This window comes from Pleurodeles waltl, chromosome 6 (genome assembly GCF_031143425.1).
Source record: "Pleurodeles waltl isolate 20211129_DDA chromosome 6, aPleWal1.hap1.20221129, whole genome shotgun sequence".
NCBI lineage: Eukaryota > Metazoa > Chordata > Amphibia > Caudata > Salamandridae > Pleurodeles > Pleurodeles waltl.
Window position 1 is genome coordinate 1014142202 of NC_090445.1, and position 18798 is coordinate 1014160999.

The 18798-nt window shown below is 41.6% G+C and overlaps 1 protein-coding gene across 3 annotated transcripts in view; it reads right to left on the reverse strand.

Annotated features, from left to right (window-relative positions):
* Window positions 1-510: 510 nt before the first annotated feature.
* MEGF6 (multiple EGF like domains 6) overlaps window positions 511-18798 on the reverse strand; it is a 1002006-nt gene continuing 983718 nt past the window's right edge. For 2 of the 3 annotated variants that reach the window (XM_069239938.1, XM_069239940.1), the window contains 3 exons: window positions 11197-11325; window positions 6453-6500; window positions 2395-2603 (listed from right to left, as the gene is read on the reverse strand). In XM_069239938.1, the coding sequence (XP_069096039.1) occupies window positions 2533-2603; window positions 6453-6500; window positions 11197-11325 (248 nt within the window). In that variant the 3' untranslated portion in view covers window positions 2395-2532. Of the gene's footprint in view, window positions 2604-6452; window positions 6501-11196; window positions 11326-18798 lie in introns of all 3 variants that reach the window. The other variant, XM_069239937.1, reaches the window with a different exon arrangement.

Here is an 18798-nt window from a genome sequence, read left to right on the forward strand (position 1 = left end):
GCAGGAGTAAGCTGAAGGGGCAGGGGGTGGCTTTAAATGGATTGAAGAGGCCCGAGATGGCTTCAGGATTACGCCGCCTCAGTATTCAGTGCTGGCAGATTTAATTACAGCAGCCGCGTGTTTAAGAGGAGGGCTTTGGGCACTGGCACATTTTTATTTACAAATTAAGCACTGCTTTCATGTCATATAAGCGAGTAGCAACTCTACACATGTACAGGTCTAGGGAAGAAGTCATGAATAGCTCATTTGAAGGCTAACAAGGGACACCTTCCAGCAGAGGGGTATGTCTCATTTTCATGACAGAGAACTTTGCAATTGTTACCTTTTTTCATCTTAATTCTCATCCTGAGCAGATTATGCATAGCCTTGATTCTAAAAGTGCTTCATGTTATTGCACACTTCCCAACTATTTAAAAAAATAAAAAATAAGATGTGTCCACAAGTTGCACAGGCATGAAAGTGTATTGAACGAATCAGACCTTTAAAAGTAGCACACAGAAAATCAATTAATAACAGCCAATTCCAAGTCTTTATATCTAGACTGATTTTCTCATTAGAGAACCTAGAGAATTTAGAAACAAAAAAATCAAATAATATTTAAATTGGACATCTGTTTCAAAACAAAACATCCTCACATGGAGAGTTTCTTTTGTAAAGTTGTTACCAAAAAGCCAAACGTTCTTTTCCAGCAAATGTAACAGATACAACTAGTATTCTTTCGTAATAACATACCTGCTCTTATTTTAAAGGCAGCCACATGGACACTGGAGTACATCTTCTGTAGACATTCCTATTTTGGTTCTGACCCAAGGACAGATCCTACTTTATTTAAATCCAGCATGAAAAGCCTGCTGATTTGAAATTAAAATTTTGCTTCTCTCACTCTACTTAATGTCTGATATCCCGTTCTTAGCATGCGACTCCTTAGGGGATCCAATACTAAAGAAGAAAATGGTATATGCCTGTAATAATATCACCCAGCAACAGATTTCTGATGCTCACCTTTTTTGGAAAGACACAATGCAGTAATCTGTTCTTAATTTGATAAGAACAGTTCTTGTTAGTAATTAGTCATTTTTAGTGATTTGAGAGCGCCACCTTCAGAATATGGGTTTCCAAAGCAAATGACTCCATATTTGTCTCATGCTGGCACGTTTACTATTGTGGTGAATACCTTTGTTTTCTTCACCTATTATCTTTTTTCTTAATCTGGCATACTGTGCATGGAAAATAATGTAAAAACAATCGGATCTAACCTACATCTAGAATACAGCCATACACCAGACAACATCCTCTCTCTTTCCAGATCTAAAAAACAATAAAATGGCTACACACAGATTTTTCTGATTTTGTGCAGTTTGCTATTTTTTTCTTGGCTAAAGGTAGGGCACCGTTCCAGATCAAAGCAGCAACCTCTATGTATTTATTCACTAGAACTGTGGCCTAGGATTCCTCTTATTCATGTTCTGCTTCATACCCGTTTATTATGGCTTTTCTTCCCAGGGTCAGTGAAACAGAAAGCCCAGCCTGCACTCCACACCAATCCTCCTTCTCTGAATGAGGGTGGTGAGGTTAAAGTAAAAGCCACAGACTTAATTCTCATTTAATGCCAGGGTGGGAGGTCTATTGTGTTTGTATTCAGCATGAAGCACCAGGGTTTCTAATGATAAGCAGGACAGCAGCTCCCTGAACAATTTTATGGGTGAAACTTCAAAACCTAATTCAAAACCTCGAGCTAAAATATAATAGGATTTTATTTTTCTGGCCTGCCCTGCGAGTTCTTCTTAATGGGCTTTTGGTAATTGCCGCATCTTGGGATTGAAGCAAGGCAAGTATTTTTTAAGAGAACATGACTAATTGTTTTCCTTCAATCATGAGGCCCGTGGGAAATAGGGCAAGCCCAATCTAAACACTGAGAGAATTCTCAAGCAGTGGTATGCATGCATGTAGCCTATAGCACCACATGTGGCGACCAGACCTGAGGGCCAGCTTGTCTGTATGCTGCAGAGGGTCTTCCTGCAGTCTCATACATGTTGATATAAACAAAAATTAGGACTATACTTTGGGTCAAACATAAGAAGACCAGCCCTCCTAAGGATGGACAAACTTTACCAAAGAGCTTAAATAACCCTCTAGGAGAAAAAAAGCTTGCACCATGTTGTCCATTGAAAATGGAGATATCCGATGTCCACATCCTGTTGAGCTGTTTGGGTCAAGTGAATCCGCTCACTCTTTGTTTTCTTTTTCAGCATCTTCTGGGCTCCATTGCACAAGGACAAAGACGTCTTTAGTCCTCCTTGTATTTGTAGTCAAAGGTATCTAAGCTTCCTGGGATGGTAGGCTGGTTTGTAAAAATCAGAAAGCACAAAACGCAAAGTGCAGTTCTTTCACCAAATCTCCGTCCCAATATCACGTTCAACTGGTGCAGAGCGTGTCCACCTGCAACCTGTAAACTGCTCTTAGAGAAACCAGTGGTTTGATGAGAATGTTTTTCTGCCTTTCTCTCCTTGATGAGCCAGTTCCACAGAGAGACTATGGTGAGTGCTGGACCGCCTGTAGGACAATCCTTGTGGAGGATCTGGCAAGTGTTCGAGCACGAGTTACTAGAAAAGGGAGAAAAAAGGATTTCAGGTTTCCATAGCGATTTACTTTTGGTAGAATAGGTGTAGGGCACAGTAGGGTATGAACATGTTTATGAAAAAGGCTAAGGTAAAACAAGACATTATTGAGCTGCCTAACAGTCACATTATCGTTGTACGTTTCAAACACAACTCACTCCCAGTTCCACTGTGACAAGTGGCTTTTCGCACAGGGGACATTTTCCCTAAAAAATAGAAAGGGCACATAACAAACAAGCACCTCTAAACAGTCCAAAATGATTTTGATGAGGGATTACCACGTAGTCTGCTTGTAATTTGTGCACTTTATGCTATGTAATTGACATAGAACCCTATATGTTACGTTGACATCATGCAACAAAATAGAAAGAAATCACACAATAACTGTGATTATAGCCGATATAAATATTCCGAAGGTGCTTTGCATTCCGTGAATCTTTCTTGATCACATACAGAACTAAATATAATGGAAAATTAAGACATTCTTCCATTGTCATAAAAATGGTAATGCAAGAGGGACAGACTAGTTGAACCTTGGCTTTTTCTCTATGTATATGGCATTAACATAGCCTGAACTTGGCAGAAGTGGAGTGTTACAGCATCATGAAGTAGTGTTATTTGAAGAGGTGTGTCTTCAGCACTTTCTTAAACCGGAGCAGGGACTGAATGCTACTTATGGATACTGGGATGCTGTTCCAGGGTATATTCCATTGGATCATCCTACCCTCTATTATCATTGAATATCCAAGGTTATGTGTCTCACCCCACTATGTGGGATTGGACCCCTTTGCAGGGGTAAGAGTAAATGGGTAAAACAAGTCCTTTTCAGTCAGATGTGCAGCTAAGCTATACAGCAGGAGAACCCCTGGTTCTCTATTGTCCCAAGTGATAATTCCAATTTCTATATGGTGGTCTTTTTTAACAGTATAAAAGAGAGTTGATTGTCACATCATTCCTTTACATATGACGTACAGCTATAGGTCAGAGTCTCTTCCACCTCTGACTGTGGACCAAGGCCAACTAGGTGATTATGTTGAGGACTGGACGTGTGCCACCTCGCACAGCTCATAACTATTTAGTCATTGCCTGGGTGGGAGAGAGCACAGAAGGCAGCCCCATTCCCAACACGTCCCTGCCTCTCACTTCCGGCAAAACTTTGTCAAATCAAGGCAAAATCAAAAAAAATGTATGGCGGAATTGTGATGGCATTTCAGATTACTAATAAGGTAAAAAAGCAATCTGCCAACCCAATGGTATTGAAAAAATGTGTTTCTATTCGTCTAGAGAAAATAAAAAACTGTGTGGGGGGGGGGCGGGGCAGAGAACATTGGTGAACGCTAGCTAAATTAAACTACTACAAACGTGTCAATACAGATCTTCCAGATAGTATCCTTTTGAGTTTAAAGGAAACTTGGAATGCAGAAGTGCACAATGCATTTGGCTGCTGAAAAGGTGATCATGCCCTGAGAAGCCACTGCATGCTTCCTAGCGTATTTGCATAGCATAACAGCTGTATTCACAGATCGTGTTTGAGGAATTAAGACCGCACTTTGAGATTTGTTTGAATGCATCCAATCTGTCATTAACCAGGTCTGTAAAGAGCTTTTTGTGTGAAGTGCTGAAATATGACCACTAGTTTTGACATTTCCCATATACATTAACATAGCAGGTGCATATACTCAGAAGACACATGCTTAGCACTGCAGAAGGCAAGACTGCCAGTAGCGATGGTCTTACGATTCATAGATTCAAGCTTCTTCACCACTCTACCAAGAGGAATTGCACTATAGGGAATGTATTCAGGTTTGAGCATGGTTATGTACAACTTGGCTTTACAGCGACTGGCGAGGGGACAAAAGTGGGGGTCACCTAGAGCAGGCCTATAATGTCTGGCGGTCTGTCATGGAACTGCTGAGTTCGGAAGGAATTTCTCCCAGGTAGCTATGAACCAAAGATAAGTATGAGTGAGGACACCACATTGATAAAAGAAGGTTGCAAATTTGGACTTAAAATGTTAGACTTTTTCTCCTCAGAGGGAAAGCTATAGCGAGCCATAATTATTGTGAGGGTGTTGTAGCCAAAGATATGTCCACTTGGCAAATCTCTGAGACTTAGGGACGTTTTCTGCCAAGAAAACATCATTAGAAATTGCCATATCTCCCCCGTTGCCACATAATTGTTTTAAGATTTTGACCCTTCGAAAGGGCGCTGTGGCTGGCTCAGTGGGTGTCATTGGCATCCAAGCCAAGGAAGCCTCTGAAGGCTGTGATTTTTTTCCTATTATCAATGCTGGCACCCATTGAGGTGGGACATTGAGAGGTATCAGAGTCATCAAGCCTACAGAGGCATGCTCTCCTTTTCGTGATGGCCCAGAAGGTAAGATAGAGATCCAGCATAGCAAGCCAGAGTGCTTGAAACTGCATATGGGCCCAGACACTCCATTTCATCTGAGTTGGGTTCTTCTCCACTTACAAATGAAGACCCTGGAATGTACCATTTCCTCCAGAGAGAAGATAATTTATTCTCCCTTTTGCCTTTTTCATGGGTATGTGTTTTGAGAGATTCTTCCCTCACAGATGACTTACTTGCTGGAGAAGGATATTTCACAGGCATCACCTGTGAATTCATCCAGGAATAATTTAGCCTCCAGCTTCCTGATGGTCTTTGGATGCATGAAGGCACTAGAATTGCAGGCCAAGGCGTGCTCTGATGTGAGATGTGCAACTGTGATGTGGATCACAAAGAGGCATCTTCTTGACTCATCTTTGAGAAGGCTTGAAATCTGAAAGTTTAGGAGACATTTGACCTAGTCATTCCCACATTCTGAGGAATTTTATCCTTGAGACACTGGGAGACAAGTCCAAAGACATATCAACGAGGAGTGGATAAATAGGGAACAGATACCTGTGAGCTACATTGTGCCTAACGTACTTTGGTGTGGGCACATCTGGAGGCAGAGTCGTTGCTGGAGCTGTATGGACCCACCTGTCAGTGCTGGGGAACATATGAGAGGGAGATACATTTTACAGACTAGTCTGGAGGGACAACTGATTTGATGGCAATCTGTGGAAATAAGTATTCATCAGAAGGAGCATAAGTGGAAGAGCAAAGAGAAAAGAGGCAATTTATGCAGCCCACAGAAATGCTATCCACTGGATGTCCTGCAGTTTGAAATTTTGCATCCTTTGTCACTACTTTAACTGCCTGCCAGCACTGATCAGAAGCAGCCTCACTTGCTGGGAAAATGGAAGAATTTACAAACAGGATGTTGCTTCCAAACGTATGGCAGGGCTGCAGAAAAAGTGAATACTAAAAGTCTGGTTAGTTGCTTTTGAACAGAATAAGCCAGGCAGTGGTCATCAGCTAACACGTTTGTGTAGTTGAACTGATGTAGTCTGACAAATACACCTACTACAAAATTAATAGAGATTTTAAATGACCAATTAGTTTGCTGGCTGGGCAATTAAAGACTAGGAAACTGTCCATTACCATCTAGAAAACAATAACTATCACAATCCAATAATCAGAAACATTAAAGTAGCCAAAATCCTTAGCCAGCCCTGGTCGTTTTCTAAAGGATCGAGAATGAAAACATGAAGGGTCTTCAATCTAAAGAGCTCTGCATCCTCGGTTTGGCAAAAATTAGGAATACCTTTATATTCAAGAAAGAAACTTACAGGACCTAACGTGCTATACAAGGCTACTGGCACTGTTTTACTCGCCAATCAAGTGTTCATGAGACTTTTCACCAAAATAATTGACTAGTAAAAAGCGAACAAAATATTATCCAGCAACAATAAGAAAAAACACAGTGTTCAATATTAGGATTCTTACTTGACTCAAAAGTTTGCCGTTGAACGGAGGAAAGTTGAGGTGGTCCACCTGCAAACGAAGAGAGCAAGAAGTTATAAACTACGTGTTGTTTCCCATACGATGTTGGCAAAACTATACTCTCTTTAAACAACATTCGAGAGCTCATATTTATTAATGTAAAGTCTAAGGGCAAGGATGTGGGTCCAAAAGCCCAGGGCTCAACAACATATTAATCGTTTGGATATCAGAGTTTATTATTGGGTGGTAAACAGTACACACAGAGAACACAGTTTGATCCCACTATGTACGCAAGTATTTAAGAAATAGCAGAATTTGTTGTTCCTGCAGTCAAAGTTAATGTCAGACAGTGTTTTAGAAAACATTGCAAAAGGGCTTGAATTAACAAGAATTCTAATGAAGGTAGAAGTATTTGGTAAAACCGATTTATTAACCTTAAACACATATTAGTTACATGAAAGTGTTGCCTCTGGCTCCAATCTCATGTTGCATACGGTTCTTTACATGGATTAAATCAGCCATCTTGCTTTTCATAGATTGACCCCTCCAGCATGGTGTCATGCTATGCAGGCTGGCGGCCTAGGGATGTTTCAAGCAAACGATTGTAGAGCAATTGTATCAGAGTCCAGGCATCTCACTGTGTATCAAAGATCAACAGATGTGGTTTGGACTTAATTGTGGACTGCAGGTGGCTGGTGTTTCGTCGGTCCCAATTTAGAACTCAAGCTCCAAGACCACATTGTGAACTCTGATTTCCACAAGACCGTCAAAACAGCAGACACAGTAGCAATGGTGTAGCAAAGGCCCCCGCTCCACCCGCGTTGCTCGGAGGGGGGGTGGGCATGGGGTAGCTCTGATCCCCGGGAGGCCCTCTTAGCACAGTACACCTTGCCTGAGAACTCCCGGGTGAGTCCGGAAAGAGGGCCCCTCCATGTACTGTGCTCCCCCCGTCAAGTTTAGTTATGCCACTGCAAGTAGAGCTGTGATCTGATTTGCAACAGAACTTCCACCATAAATATAGCAGAGTTTTATTTTATATGGCCCCCGTTATTAAATGGTTCTGATACACCTTCGAAGTATTTGAGATACGCCTCTGAAGAAAAGTTTGAAAAGTTACCAGTCCAGAGAACACTGCATGAAAACTATTAAATGGTGCATGTTTCAGACCCTTTTAGAGTATTGCCACTCTGGCCAATTCAGGGATGTTTGACAAGTGAAACTTTTAAAATGGAAGTAGTACGGATACTACAGGTGATTTCCCACACTTGGAGAAGTAAAGTTTTAGCTGTAAATACCTATACTGCCAGAGTATTAGGAACAACAAAATTTAGAGGTAGATTTCCATCATACCAAACATGCTAAGCATTATATGAATAAATAAATAATACACATTGTATCGCATAGCTGCCATATGCCTAAAGAATGTCACTTCTTCAGATAAACTGTGTTCTTCATAATGGACTTATACAATATTAAATAATCCTTGATTCTTTTCTCTTCTGTAATTGATTGTACTTGAAAGTTTTTACCTGAAAGCTCAGCATAGATATGCACTTAGGCCCAGATTTATAATTATTGGATGCAGCAACACACTTGCTGTGCTGTGTCAAATGGTGAGGGTTTCAATGCCCCATATTTACCAAGATGTGGCACATTTCTGCTCTCTCACTGCGCTGGCGCACTATGGCCCATATTTATACTTTTTTTGCGCCACGTTTGCTTCACTAAAAAAGCATAAATATGGGCCTATGTGCTGCCTAGCACCAACGCAGGCACGCTTGTGCCAAGGTGAAAGGGTGCCTGCATTGCAGGCAGGATCCTTTTTGTGCAGGAAGGGACAAAAACAATCTTCAGAGGCATTTTCCTCTTTTTAAATGTACTGCAGAATGCAGCAAATAGAAAAAGAGGAAACATTGAAGGGAAATAAACATATTTTTTCTTATTGCCCCTGGGAAGGTGTAGCATTCTGACACATTCCCTGGTTTATCAGTCTTCGTAAATCTAGGAACATGCCAAAATCCATGGGAACACCTACACTCAACCCATGGAATGCCTTTCCATGGCAGAGTAATGCAAGGCAGCAACTTTATTTTTCTGTTTATGTGTGCTGCAGAATGCAGCACACTTAGAAAGAAGAAAACGATGATGAGAAACAAAACAATTTACTCCTCATTGGTCCTCTATCGGGAAGGTATAATATTTTAATGCTTTACAAGGTTTACCTGTCTATGTAACTCTGGAAATTAACCAAAAACATGGGTGGGTACATGGGAGCACCTACTCTCCATATATGCAACACCTTCACAATGCAGAATAACAAGAGGCAGGGATTTGAACTGCCCTACGATGTCTTGCCTTACTCCAGATTTACCAAACCATGCGTGCCATGGAAGTTGGCCTTGCATGGCTTCGTAATCTGGATAGCGATCCAGGATAGCGTTGCCATTGCGTTAATATGCATGATGCAAGGATAAAACAATTCTTTAATATATCTGGGCCTTAGTTTGTAGTTTGAGCCAGACATCACCTAGATGATGGGTACAGGTATGAACACAGCATACACCTATACTAACGCAGTCTGTGTTGTAAAAGAATCCTTGACTATTTCAGAATCCAGTAATTTTTATACAATTAAGTTTAAACTATCAAAGTACTGATATTGTCCAGGGCTACAGTAGCCATCCTCGGAGTTTTCCTTCTTTCGATCTTCAGATTTTTCTGTTCTTTATTGGATTCAGCTCCTGGCCACTCATCTTGTATATTTTCTATTATTCTATCTAGACATCTGTTCAATTTCCTGGCTTAGTAGTTATTTGTCATGGAAATCTCAAAAAACATCTGCATGTCATCTGCAAAGAGCTTAACAAATGTGTGTGCTGGTGTATTGAAGGAAGGAGGAACACAGCTTCTTTCCAGCCACAAAGAGTTGTGTAATCATAGCTGCACATCAGCTGAGACTAAAAACACACATTGGGCCAGAAATTATAGGGAAACAATCTAAGTTAGAACTGTCAAATATTGTGGTTTCCTTTGTCTAGAAGGAGTCATGAGCTGCTCTATACGCAGCATGCCTAAATGTCCCTCCCTTTGGTTGATATCAAAAACACTTAGGGCCAGATTTACTAACATTTTGTGTTGGGTTAGTGTCACTATTTTGATTCAACCCAGATGCAAAATGTATTTTGAGTTTTACTAAGCCATGCAAATGTCGATTTGTGTGTCTGTACGTGGCTCAGTGAAATTAGTAAGGTACGGCAGCACTATGTGCTGTCTTGCATTATCTTGTATCAGGGAGGCATTACATGGGTGGAGCATGGGCATTCCTGTGCATCCTCCCATAGAATTCGACCCAACCCCAGATTTTCTAAAACCTCTCAAGTTGGGTGTGCAACAAAATGGTGCACCTCCCTGAGGCTGGTGTAAGGAGGAGAAATACCTTTATTTCTCCTCGTTACTTCCTTTTTGCATGTGTGCTGCATTTTGCAGCACACATAGAAAGATGAATAAACCTCAAAGAGTACTTGTTGTGCAGGAAGATATCTCTTCTTGTGCAAAAACTATTCTAACCACACCACAGACACCCTTATGTCAGGTCCCAAGGCTGCCTGCTTTGGTGCATGACTGCAACAAGTGCACAAATAGAAGGAGAGAGCAGAAGTGTGCCATATCTGTGTGAATATGGCACATTTCTACTCTCTCCCACAACACATCATAACAAGGGGCATATTTATACTCTATTTGTGCTGAATTTGCTTCATTTGTTTGACGCAAATTCAGTGCAAAACTAACTCCATATTTATATTTTGATGTTAGACACATCTAACATCAAAATATTGGAGTTTGCACCATTTTTTAGATGCGTGAACCTACCAATAAGATGCAAGGTAGGCATTCCCATCTAAAAATGGTGCTAACCCCATAGCCTCTTATTTATCCCACGCACAGGTGGGAGGAGGGGCTAAATAAAGGTGCAAAGCTTGCTTTGCACCATTTTTTAATGCCTGGGTCAGACCAGGCGTTAGGGGACCTGTGGACCCATTTCTATGGTTAAACACCACTGAATGGGTTCACAGGTGCCCTCCTCAAGCCCCAGGAACACCCCCAACCACAGCAGAGGCACACCGGAGGATGGGGGAACCCATCCCAGGTAAGTAGGGTAAGTATAGGTAAGTATTTTTTTTTAATTAAAGTGCCATCGGGGGCCCAACCAGGGGCCCCCTGCATGGCACAGGTTGCAATGGCCATGCACTGGTCCCCTGTGCTGGCCATTGGGGAGGTGGGCCTGACTACTGTCTTATCTAAGACAGGAGTCATGTGGTATGGATGGTTTAACGTCAGAAGATGACACTAGGCTGGTTAGAGGCATTTTTTCTTTTGCCTCTAACCAGCCTAACGTAATTTTTTGGTGCAAAACCCCCTTCTCCTATACCGCCACCCCCACTCGGCTAATGTCATATATTTTTTTTATGCTAGCCCACCCTTTGCAACGGCTTGCACAATTCCATGAATATGGCGCCCGGCTGGCGCTCAGGAATGGCGCAAGCCGGTGTTCAACGTTTTGATGCAAAACTGCATTAGTGCAGTTTTGCATCAAAAAGTATAAATATGCCCCCAAATCCCCTTGCTGCATTTCGTGAAAGTTTAGTAAATCCAATCCTTAATTCTTTATAAATCCTACAAGCGGGAGTTGGTTGAGAAACTGGATGAGCTTTGGGAAAATGGTACAATGATGCTTGGAGCACCATACCTTCATGACAGGTTGCTCCTATATGTCCATCCAAGCAGGTGCACTGTCCATTCCGAGGATTACACTGAGAATTCCCAGTGCAGTCGCAGCTGAGGGTGCAGTTGGGGCCATAGCTGTTCAGTCTGCAGTCTAGGAGAGTTAGAAAGCAGTTATATGATTAGGCAGTGAGAATGGAATATTTTACAATATAATTCTGATACCTAAAGTAGTCGCAAGCCATGCAAATGTGGCATTAACTATTGAGTATGCATGATATTAAACAGAGCCCTGACATTATTCTGAGTGAGTTGGGCTTTATTAAAATGCAAGTAAACAAATACATTATTTAAGACAAAAAAGTGATCATAGTCAAAAAGAAAACCATATAGAAACTGAACTTACAGATCTAGATGCATGTATTTGTCTTGGAGATGGCACACCAAGGTGTCCATGGAGATGATAAAGAACAGAGGGGACAAGGGGCACCCCTGCAGAGTTCCTCTAGTAACGGCAAAGGGAGGCATCAATGAGCTGTTGGCCTAGATCCGGGTTGATAGTTGGGTGTACAGAAGCATGATTAAGGAAATAAAACCACATCACTACTCAACTTCGATAATAAGATTCTAGCCAAAGTTCTTTCAAACCAGTTATCGCTACTGATGGAACAGATTATTTTTCCTGTCCAGTCTGGGTTTGTCCTCCACTGCTCCATGTCCCTGAACCTATACATCGTCTTCTCTGTCCTCAATAGGATTTTCCCAGAAGTCCCTGCAGTCGTGGCCTACTTGACATGAAAAAGTATTTCAACCCCGTACAATGGCCTTTTTTTAACAAACCTCAAGCTAGGCATACCACATGGTTTTATTTCCTTAATCATACTTCTGTACACCAAACTATCGTCCACAGATAGTTTTGTTGGAATTTGGGGATGTAGGAGGACCCTGTGGGAGGGCCTAAGCAGCCTGGCTAGTATACGGCCCGGGTGTTCTCCCTCCCCCTATCTACGGGCTCTAGCATATTTCCCCAGATAGTGCACCTTGTGCTCTGCCAAGTCTCGATATTTGGCTAGGAGGGTATGCATTTATGCGTTTGTGCTCCTGGTGCTGCTGGGCAGCTGTGTTGTCTAAGTCTGGTTTGCCTGTAGCGCTCAAACACACCTCATTTCACCCACTCATTACCATAAACTCCTACACTACAAATTCTTGTGCAGAGCTTAAGTCACACCCATCGTCCTAGTGTGACTGGATCCCTTGAAGTCCTCCACTTTCCCCAAATGCCACAATGCCAGGGAAGACTTTGCAGATCTATTATGGATGCATGTCTATTGGTGCACTGTCTTCTCTCTGCTGACCCAGATGATAGTCACGGGTCTTGCACCTGATCAATTGATTGCGTTTTTGGGCTATGTGCAGGACCTACTGAAAAGTGTCTGCCGCTTTATCGCCATTGGACTGCTCCTAGCCAAGTGCAAAATGTACTTCACTAGGGCAATAGACACTCTCCAACTACCAAAGCCTGGCACGATAGCCTGGTATTCTGTGACACCACTAGTGAACTGTATGCATTCCCACAGCACCCAACATCTCGGCAAAAAACATCTGGCAATCCTACGTAACTATTTTTGACAACAGATAACACAAGCCAAGACTCTTGACCTGTTACACCATAGTAGAGAAAATCTCACCTGCCTCTGTGACCCTTATCTGCAATTATTCCCTGATGTTACCCACTTTTGAACTCCACGGTTCGATATCCACTTGCTACATTTTATACATATGATATGCCTCAAATGCTCCTGTTGCATTGCCTGTTGTATACCAAAGGGCTGATTTAAGAGCCTCTGGTACCATCCTAAAGCCACATTAGCATAATTTTTTATACGCTAATGTGGTGTTAGATGGCCAAAAATTCTGCGCCATATTTACAAAGTGGAGCACTGCATGCATTGCGCCACTTTGTAACCCTTTGCCCTACAGTATGCCTGCGCCAGGCACGATGTATGCAAAGGGGGCATTCCCGGTTAGGAGGGCCGTACAAATGGCGCAAGGAAATCTGAGAGAATTACTTGCGCCATTTTTTTCAGCACTTTTAACGCCTGCCCAGAGCAGGCATTAAAAGGGAATGCCATTGAATACAATGGGCCCCTATGTACTCTGAAGGAGTAGTGCCAAAATGTTGGCGCTACTCCTGCAGAGTATATCAATAATGTCAGGAATTCTGATTGCCCCTACCCTAGGCCAGTATTTTAAATACTGTGCACACATGGTGGTAGTAGGGGGGCGCTAAGGGGCGCAAGGAAAGTGGCGCTCCACTGGGTGCAGCGCCACATTTCTAAAAATCATCCCCCAAATGTTTATAATGCACTGCTACTTTGTACGCACACCCGCCCTCCGCATTTGGTTGAGGCAACTCATTGTTTTAACATCTCTGTCTTGTTAACCAATAAAAAAAGCTTTAAACAAAGTATAAAAGAAAATTTCTTTCACCTTCCCAAAAAGAAGCATAATTTATTTAGTGGTAGTGCCTTATACCACTGGGGGCACTTGTTACGAAATCCTGAATGTAGCACACGTCTTAGCGGCTCTAGTTTTGTCACCACAAACATAACACAAGTTAGCAATAACATCAAAATACTTCACCATTGTCTGAATTGTCAGTTTAAACGTTCTTAAAATACATTTTCAACTGATTAAGAATCTTATAGAAATCGGTGATCATCTAACATGTTCCTCTCACATGAACTATGTATTATTAATACTAATAAGGCACCCTGTCTCCATCGGTTCAGGTTTTTGATCAGGCCATGCCATGGATTAAATAAATAAACAAAATCCAGTCCACCAGAGTTGTCAATTTGCTCAAAAAATCTGATATTTTCCTCATAGTCCAGTACATCTGTAAACTTATCTGGGCTCAACAGAAAAAAATATTCAAATCCTTCTACCAGACACAACGTCATATTCAATAATTTCAGGAAGAGGAAAACACGAAATATGCTTTGAAAAACAAACAACTTTTTTCAAAAATATATCAACATTTGATTTAGTTCTGCCGTGGTAAAGCAAACATTGTCTTTCTGTATGTATCATCTGCTCATATAACAGTTACCAGAGCCATCAATTTCAATGTGCTACGAGGGAGATGCTGAATGTTGATGTGATTGTAATATGACTCAAGGCCTAGTTCTAGTAGTCAATGGAAACTGTAGGATTCCTCACTAGGCTTCAGGTATAAGAATGCAAGCATCGTGTTTCTGATGAACTGCAATATTCTACGACAGTTTTTCTTTTTCTAGTTCTGATTTTACCTGTCTCTAGCATTACTGACCAGGGACCATTCTGGCCCCACTTCTACGGGGCTACCAGGCAGAGAAAGGCTCTACTCAGTAGAGGAGCACCCAAAGTAACGCTCTAGGCAGTAGTACATCTAGTACATATGGATGAATATCCTCGCAGGTGGCAACACTGAGCTGGTACGGACAGGTTGCAGTCTCTTCTGCTGTTCTCCAAAGGGACTTATGGCACGCATGAGAGAATGGAGGGTAACCTCATTCAGGGTTACTCTACAACAGTGGCTTTTAGCCCCTTTCACTTCTGTGGACCCCCACGTAATCATTATTGTAATCTGGGGACCCCCAATGTATCACTATTTGAATCCAGGGACCCCTACTGAGTCATTACTGGAACCCGGAGATCCCAGCAATTTCGATCATTTGAACTACAAAACAGAACTCGATTTTATTTTTAATTCACAAACAAACGAACAAAATTTTAATTGGAAGTTGGAGCTTTTCTCAATGTAATTGAGGTCACCTATAACCCACACTATATTCTATTTAATGTATTTGATATGCTGTCACAAATCAATAAAGCTTAATCTTAAGCCTCAAATTTAAACTTTCTTCACATTTACAAACGTTTTTAAATGTAAAATGTTATATTTTGCTTCTTTATGTATATACTCCTTGTTAATCTGTTAATATTACTTAATAGTCTAAGCAGTCACAGGCGCCTGAGTAGGTGTCACTGATCTCCAGGGGTCCCCGGACCACAGGTTAAGAACCACTGCCCAAAATCTTTTTTTATGGTTCAGACTCGTTATTATTATTACTCCCTCAGGGCTCCAAAAAGTCCTTTGGACCTTGTTGCCTAGGTTCATCTTTCCATCCTACAGACTGCATGCTATGCTTTCACTGTCCAAGTTTTGAGGCTAAATACACAAACTTCCCACAGCCTGTACTCTATCAGAAACCTATTTCTAGGTGCCACGTTGCAGGGTAACGGCAGTAAATTGACTTTGTCTTTCATTGGCCCACCAAGAATTTTAGAGAAAGCACTGGCCCTGAATGGAGCTATACATTTTCAGTAAACCAAACACATTCTGGACTTCTGAGCCCATTACAACTGGAATCCTATGACAATACCTTGGCCTGTGGGACCTTTTTGTGGCACTCTTCATAACATGAGACCGAACCTCCATGCCTGGTTCTCTTCCTAGCTGGGACCAGGCTGAATGAATCTGTGCTTAAAGGACTAACTCCTCAACAGCTTAAGAGCCACCTGTAATGACAGTGCTCAAGCGAGCATAAGTCCAGAACTGCATGTCCGTTCTGCTTCAGAAACGAGGACACTTCTTGAGGAAGGATTAAGCGACGGTGGAGGAATATTGTAAGAAAGCCTTGACCAAGGTCCATAGTAGTGGGCATCCCAAGTCTCTGTAACAGCAGAAAAGAACTTGATATTTCCCCCAGGAAAGCCCCAATGCTTTTTCATGGCCACCTTCATCTGTGGCATATACTGCTGTACAAAAGTATTGCCATCCCTGTTTTTGAGTTATGTGATACTATCAACCGACACAAGAGGCGTCCTTGTCTTCAATACTTAAACCAACACTGAGAGTTGCCAAAAGCTCTGGAGTCCATGTATATTTTTCCCGTTCCTTAATGACAGGAACCTAATGGCACTGAGCTGCCTTGAATCAAACGGACACCCAATCATTGTGCAAGTGTAGGCAGCCATCTTTTGCTATAGTGTCCATTCATTGACTGGTATCCTGACAGCAAGCAGTAGCAAAATCACTGAAAATATGAACCCCTTACTAAAGTGTATTCTGTGGACTAATGAGAACACACTGTTACTTACCTGTACCTGCAGCTCGTCAGAACTAGTCTTTTTACATCGATTCACATGCTTCAATTATTGCTATTTGTCGATCTGGGAACTCTCAGTAGTCAATGTTAACATAGCAGTATCTGAGTACAGCAAAACAAGATTGAGAACAGCCATAGACCCCTTACATCTAAAGACACGTACACTGGCTAATGAGATAGAAGGTCAAAGTGTTCCAAACCCTTCTCAGAGGCACCAATTCTCCGTTTTTTTGTTAGGGGAGGAAATGTGTTGCAAATAAGTTTTATGAATGCTACCTTGATAGACAAAAGTGATTGAGAGATTATTTGGCAACAGTATTGGAAAATTTGGATTTCAGTAACTCACAATGTTTGCCTAAAGCAAAATACTCCGTTGACCACTTCAAGTAAGCTGTAAGTGTTATAGTAGTGAGTCACTCATTGACTCAATCTTGGATAATCTTCACATGATATTAAACCACAAAGAGGCTGGTGCACTTGTTTTGCTTGACCTGTCTACAGCCTTTGACATCACTGGTCATACTATCTTATTGGACGTGGGTCAGCGCTCACTATGCCACCACATTCAAGCTAACCTTTCTGATGAGGAGTGATACCCCAAAGCCAGTGCCAGAATGCTTGTTTCTGGTCCAGGGAGGACCTGGCAAGGCAGTTTGGGCTGGACTGTTCCCATGGGGAGCAGGGTCAAGACTGATTTGCCTATGGCTGGGTCCAAACTGGAAAAGCATGCTGAGCAAAACAACTGACTGATGGATTAACACCAGGTCTGTGATTGGGGGTGAATGTTTGAATTGTTCTGCATTCCGTTCATCATCTTTTCTTTTTTTAGCGTACGAAAAGCAAGCAAATGAGAGTGACAATGAAGTCATTCAGAGGTCAGCAGAAGGTAGACTCTAAGCCCCTTGTAAGTAAACAAAATGCGCACATAGGACAACATATGCGCTGTCTCAGGAGAGATCTAAAAAGGGTAAAAAGAAGCTGAGAAGAGTAGAGCAAAGTTCAGAGGATTACCAAGAGTTCTGAGGATGTGTAGTAGAAAAATAAGACAGCTGTCACTTCTGAGGTGGATTGGAACAGAGAGCTCCTCATCTTCTTTGGCGGGTAACGTAAGGAGGCAAACTGATTATATGTCGTCTACTGCTGTTTTCAATGTTTTTTTAAAATACTGCTTTGACTGTTTGACCACAGCCACACTGGAGAGTCACAGTAACCAAGGAAATCTTGTTTCTGTTGCAATGAATGGGTTTCAGTGTTATGCAAAGCCGGTGCAGAAAAGAATGGTGACAGGAGGAGGTAGTGAGACACAAGGGGGCAGTAATAATTAGAGTGGGAGAGATACATGAATGTATGAGTAAAGAAGACAAGTCGAATAGGTTTTGTCAATAATAGACTGTTTTCCCTTCTTAATATGCCCCAGGTCTGTCTGTCAAAAGCCACTTCAGGGACGAAGACCCACCACAAAGGTAATAAAGTCATTATGCATCATACCATATGCAGCCATCATATGTCAGTTTGGCAGCCCCAGCACCAAACAATAAATCAGAAACATGAAGTGTTAAACAATGAGGAAGGGGTAAGTATTTGAAAGTATACCCACTTAAAACATTATAGGGTTTGTCAATCATAGCCTGTTTTTCCTTTCGAATATGCCCTAGTTCTATGCGTTGAAAGCCACTTCAGGGAAAAAGAACCACCACAAAGGCATTAAAGGCATAATGTATCAGACCATTTGCAGCCATCATCAGACCATATGCAGCCATCATAATGCAGCTTGGTAGTCGCAGCACCAAACAACAAATCAGACACATGCACTGTTTAATACAGGTAAAAGAGAAAATAATTAAAAGGATGTACACTTTTTAGTGTATTTCTATTAGCACAATTACAAAATGGAAAACAAAGGAATCAATAAAAAAACAACAGATAAAACTAAAACAGGAAATAAGAACATCTCAAATAAGACACTTTAATGTGTTGAATTAGAAAGGTTCCTGTAAGAAATGGAATTATTAATTGGGTCGGGGACTACCTACCTCAAGGAATAATCACAACCCTTGTCAGGATGAACCCCTAAAGTCACTTAACTAATCTGAGCTCTGCCCCCTGGTAGCTATGGCACAGAGCAGACAGGTTTGACTTAGAGTCACGTGTAAAGCATTTATGCAGTACCAAAACAGTAATAAACATGAAAAGCAAAACAATATTCCAAACTAAATTAGAAAACTAGAGTAAAATATAGTAAACAACATTACATCAAAATGACAAAAATTAAATTAGGGGAACTAGAGATAAAAAAATGTTTACGTCTTAAGTAAGAATACGGTCAACAAGCACAATGTGCCACTGACAGATAACGTTTTCTCCTCCAGAGTTGCTGCTGCCTTCTTTTCCTCGAGACTAAGTTGGCCAGTTTTAACTTCAATTATCTCTCTATCTGGCTGTCCACCTGCTCTGATTGGGTCAAGATGAAAGAG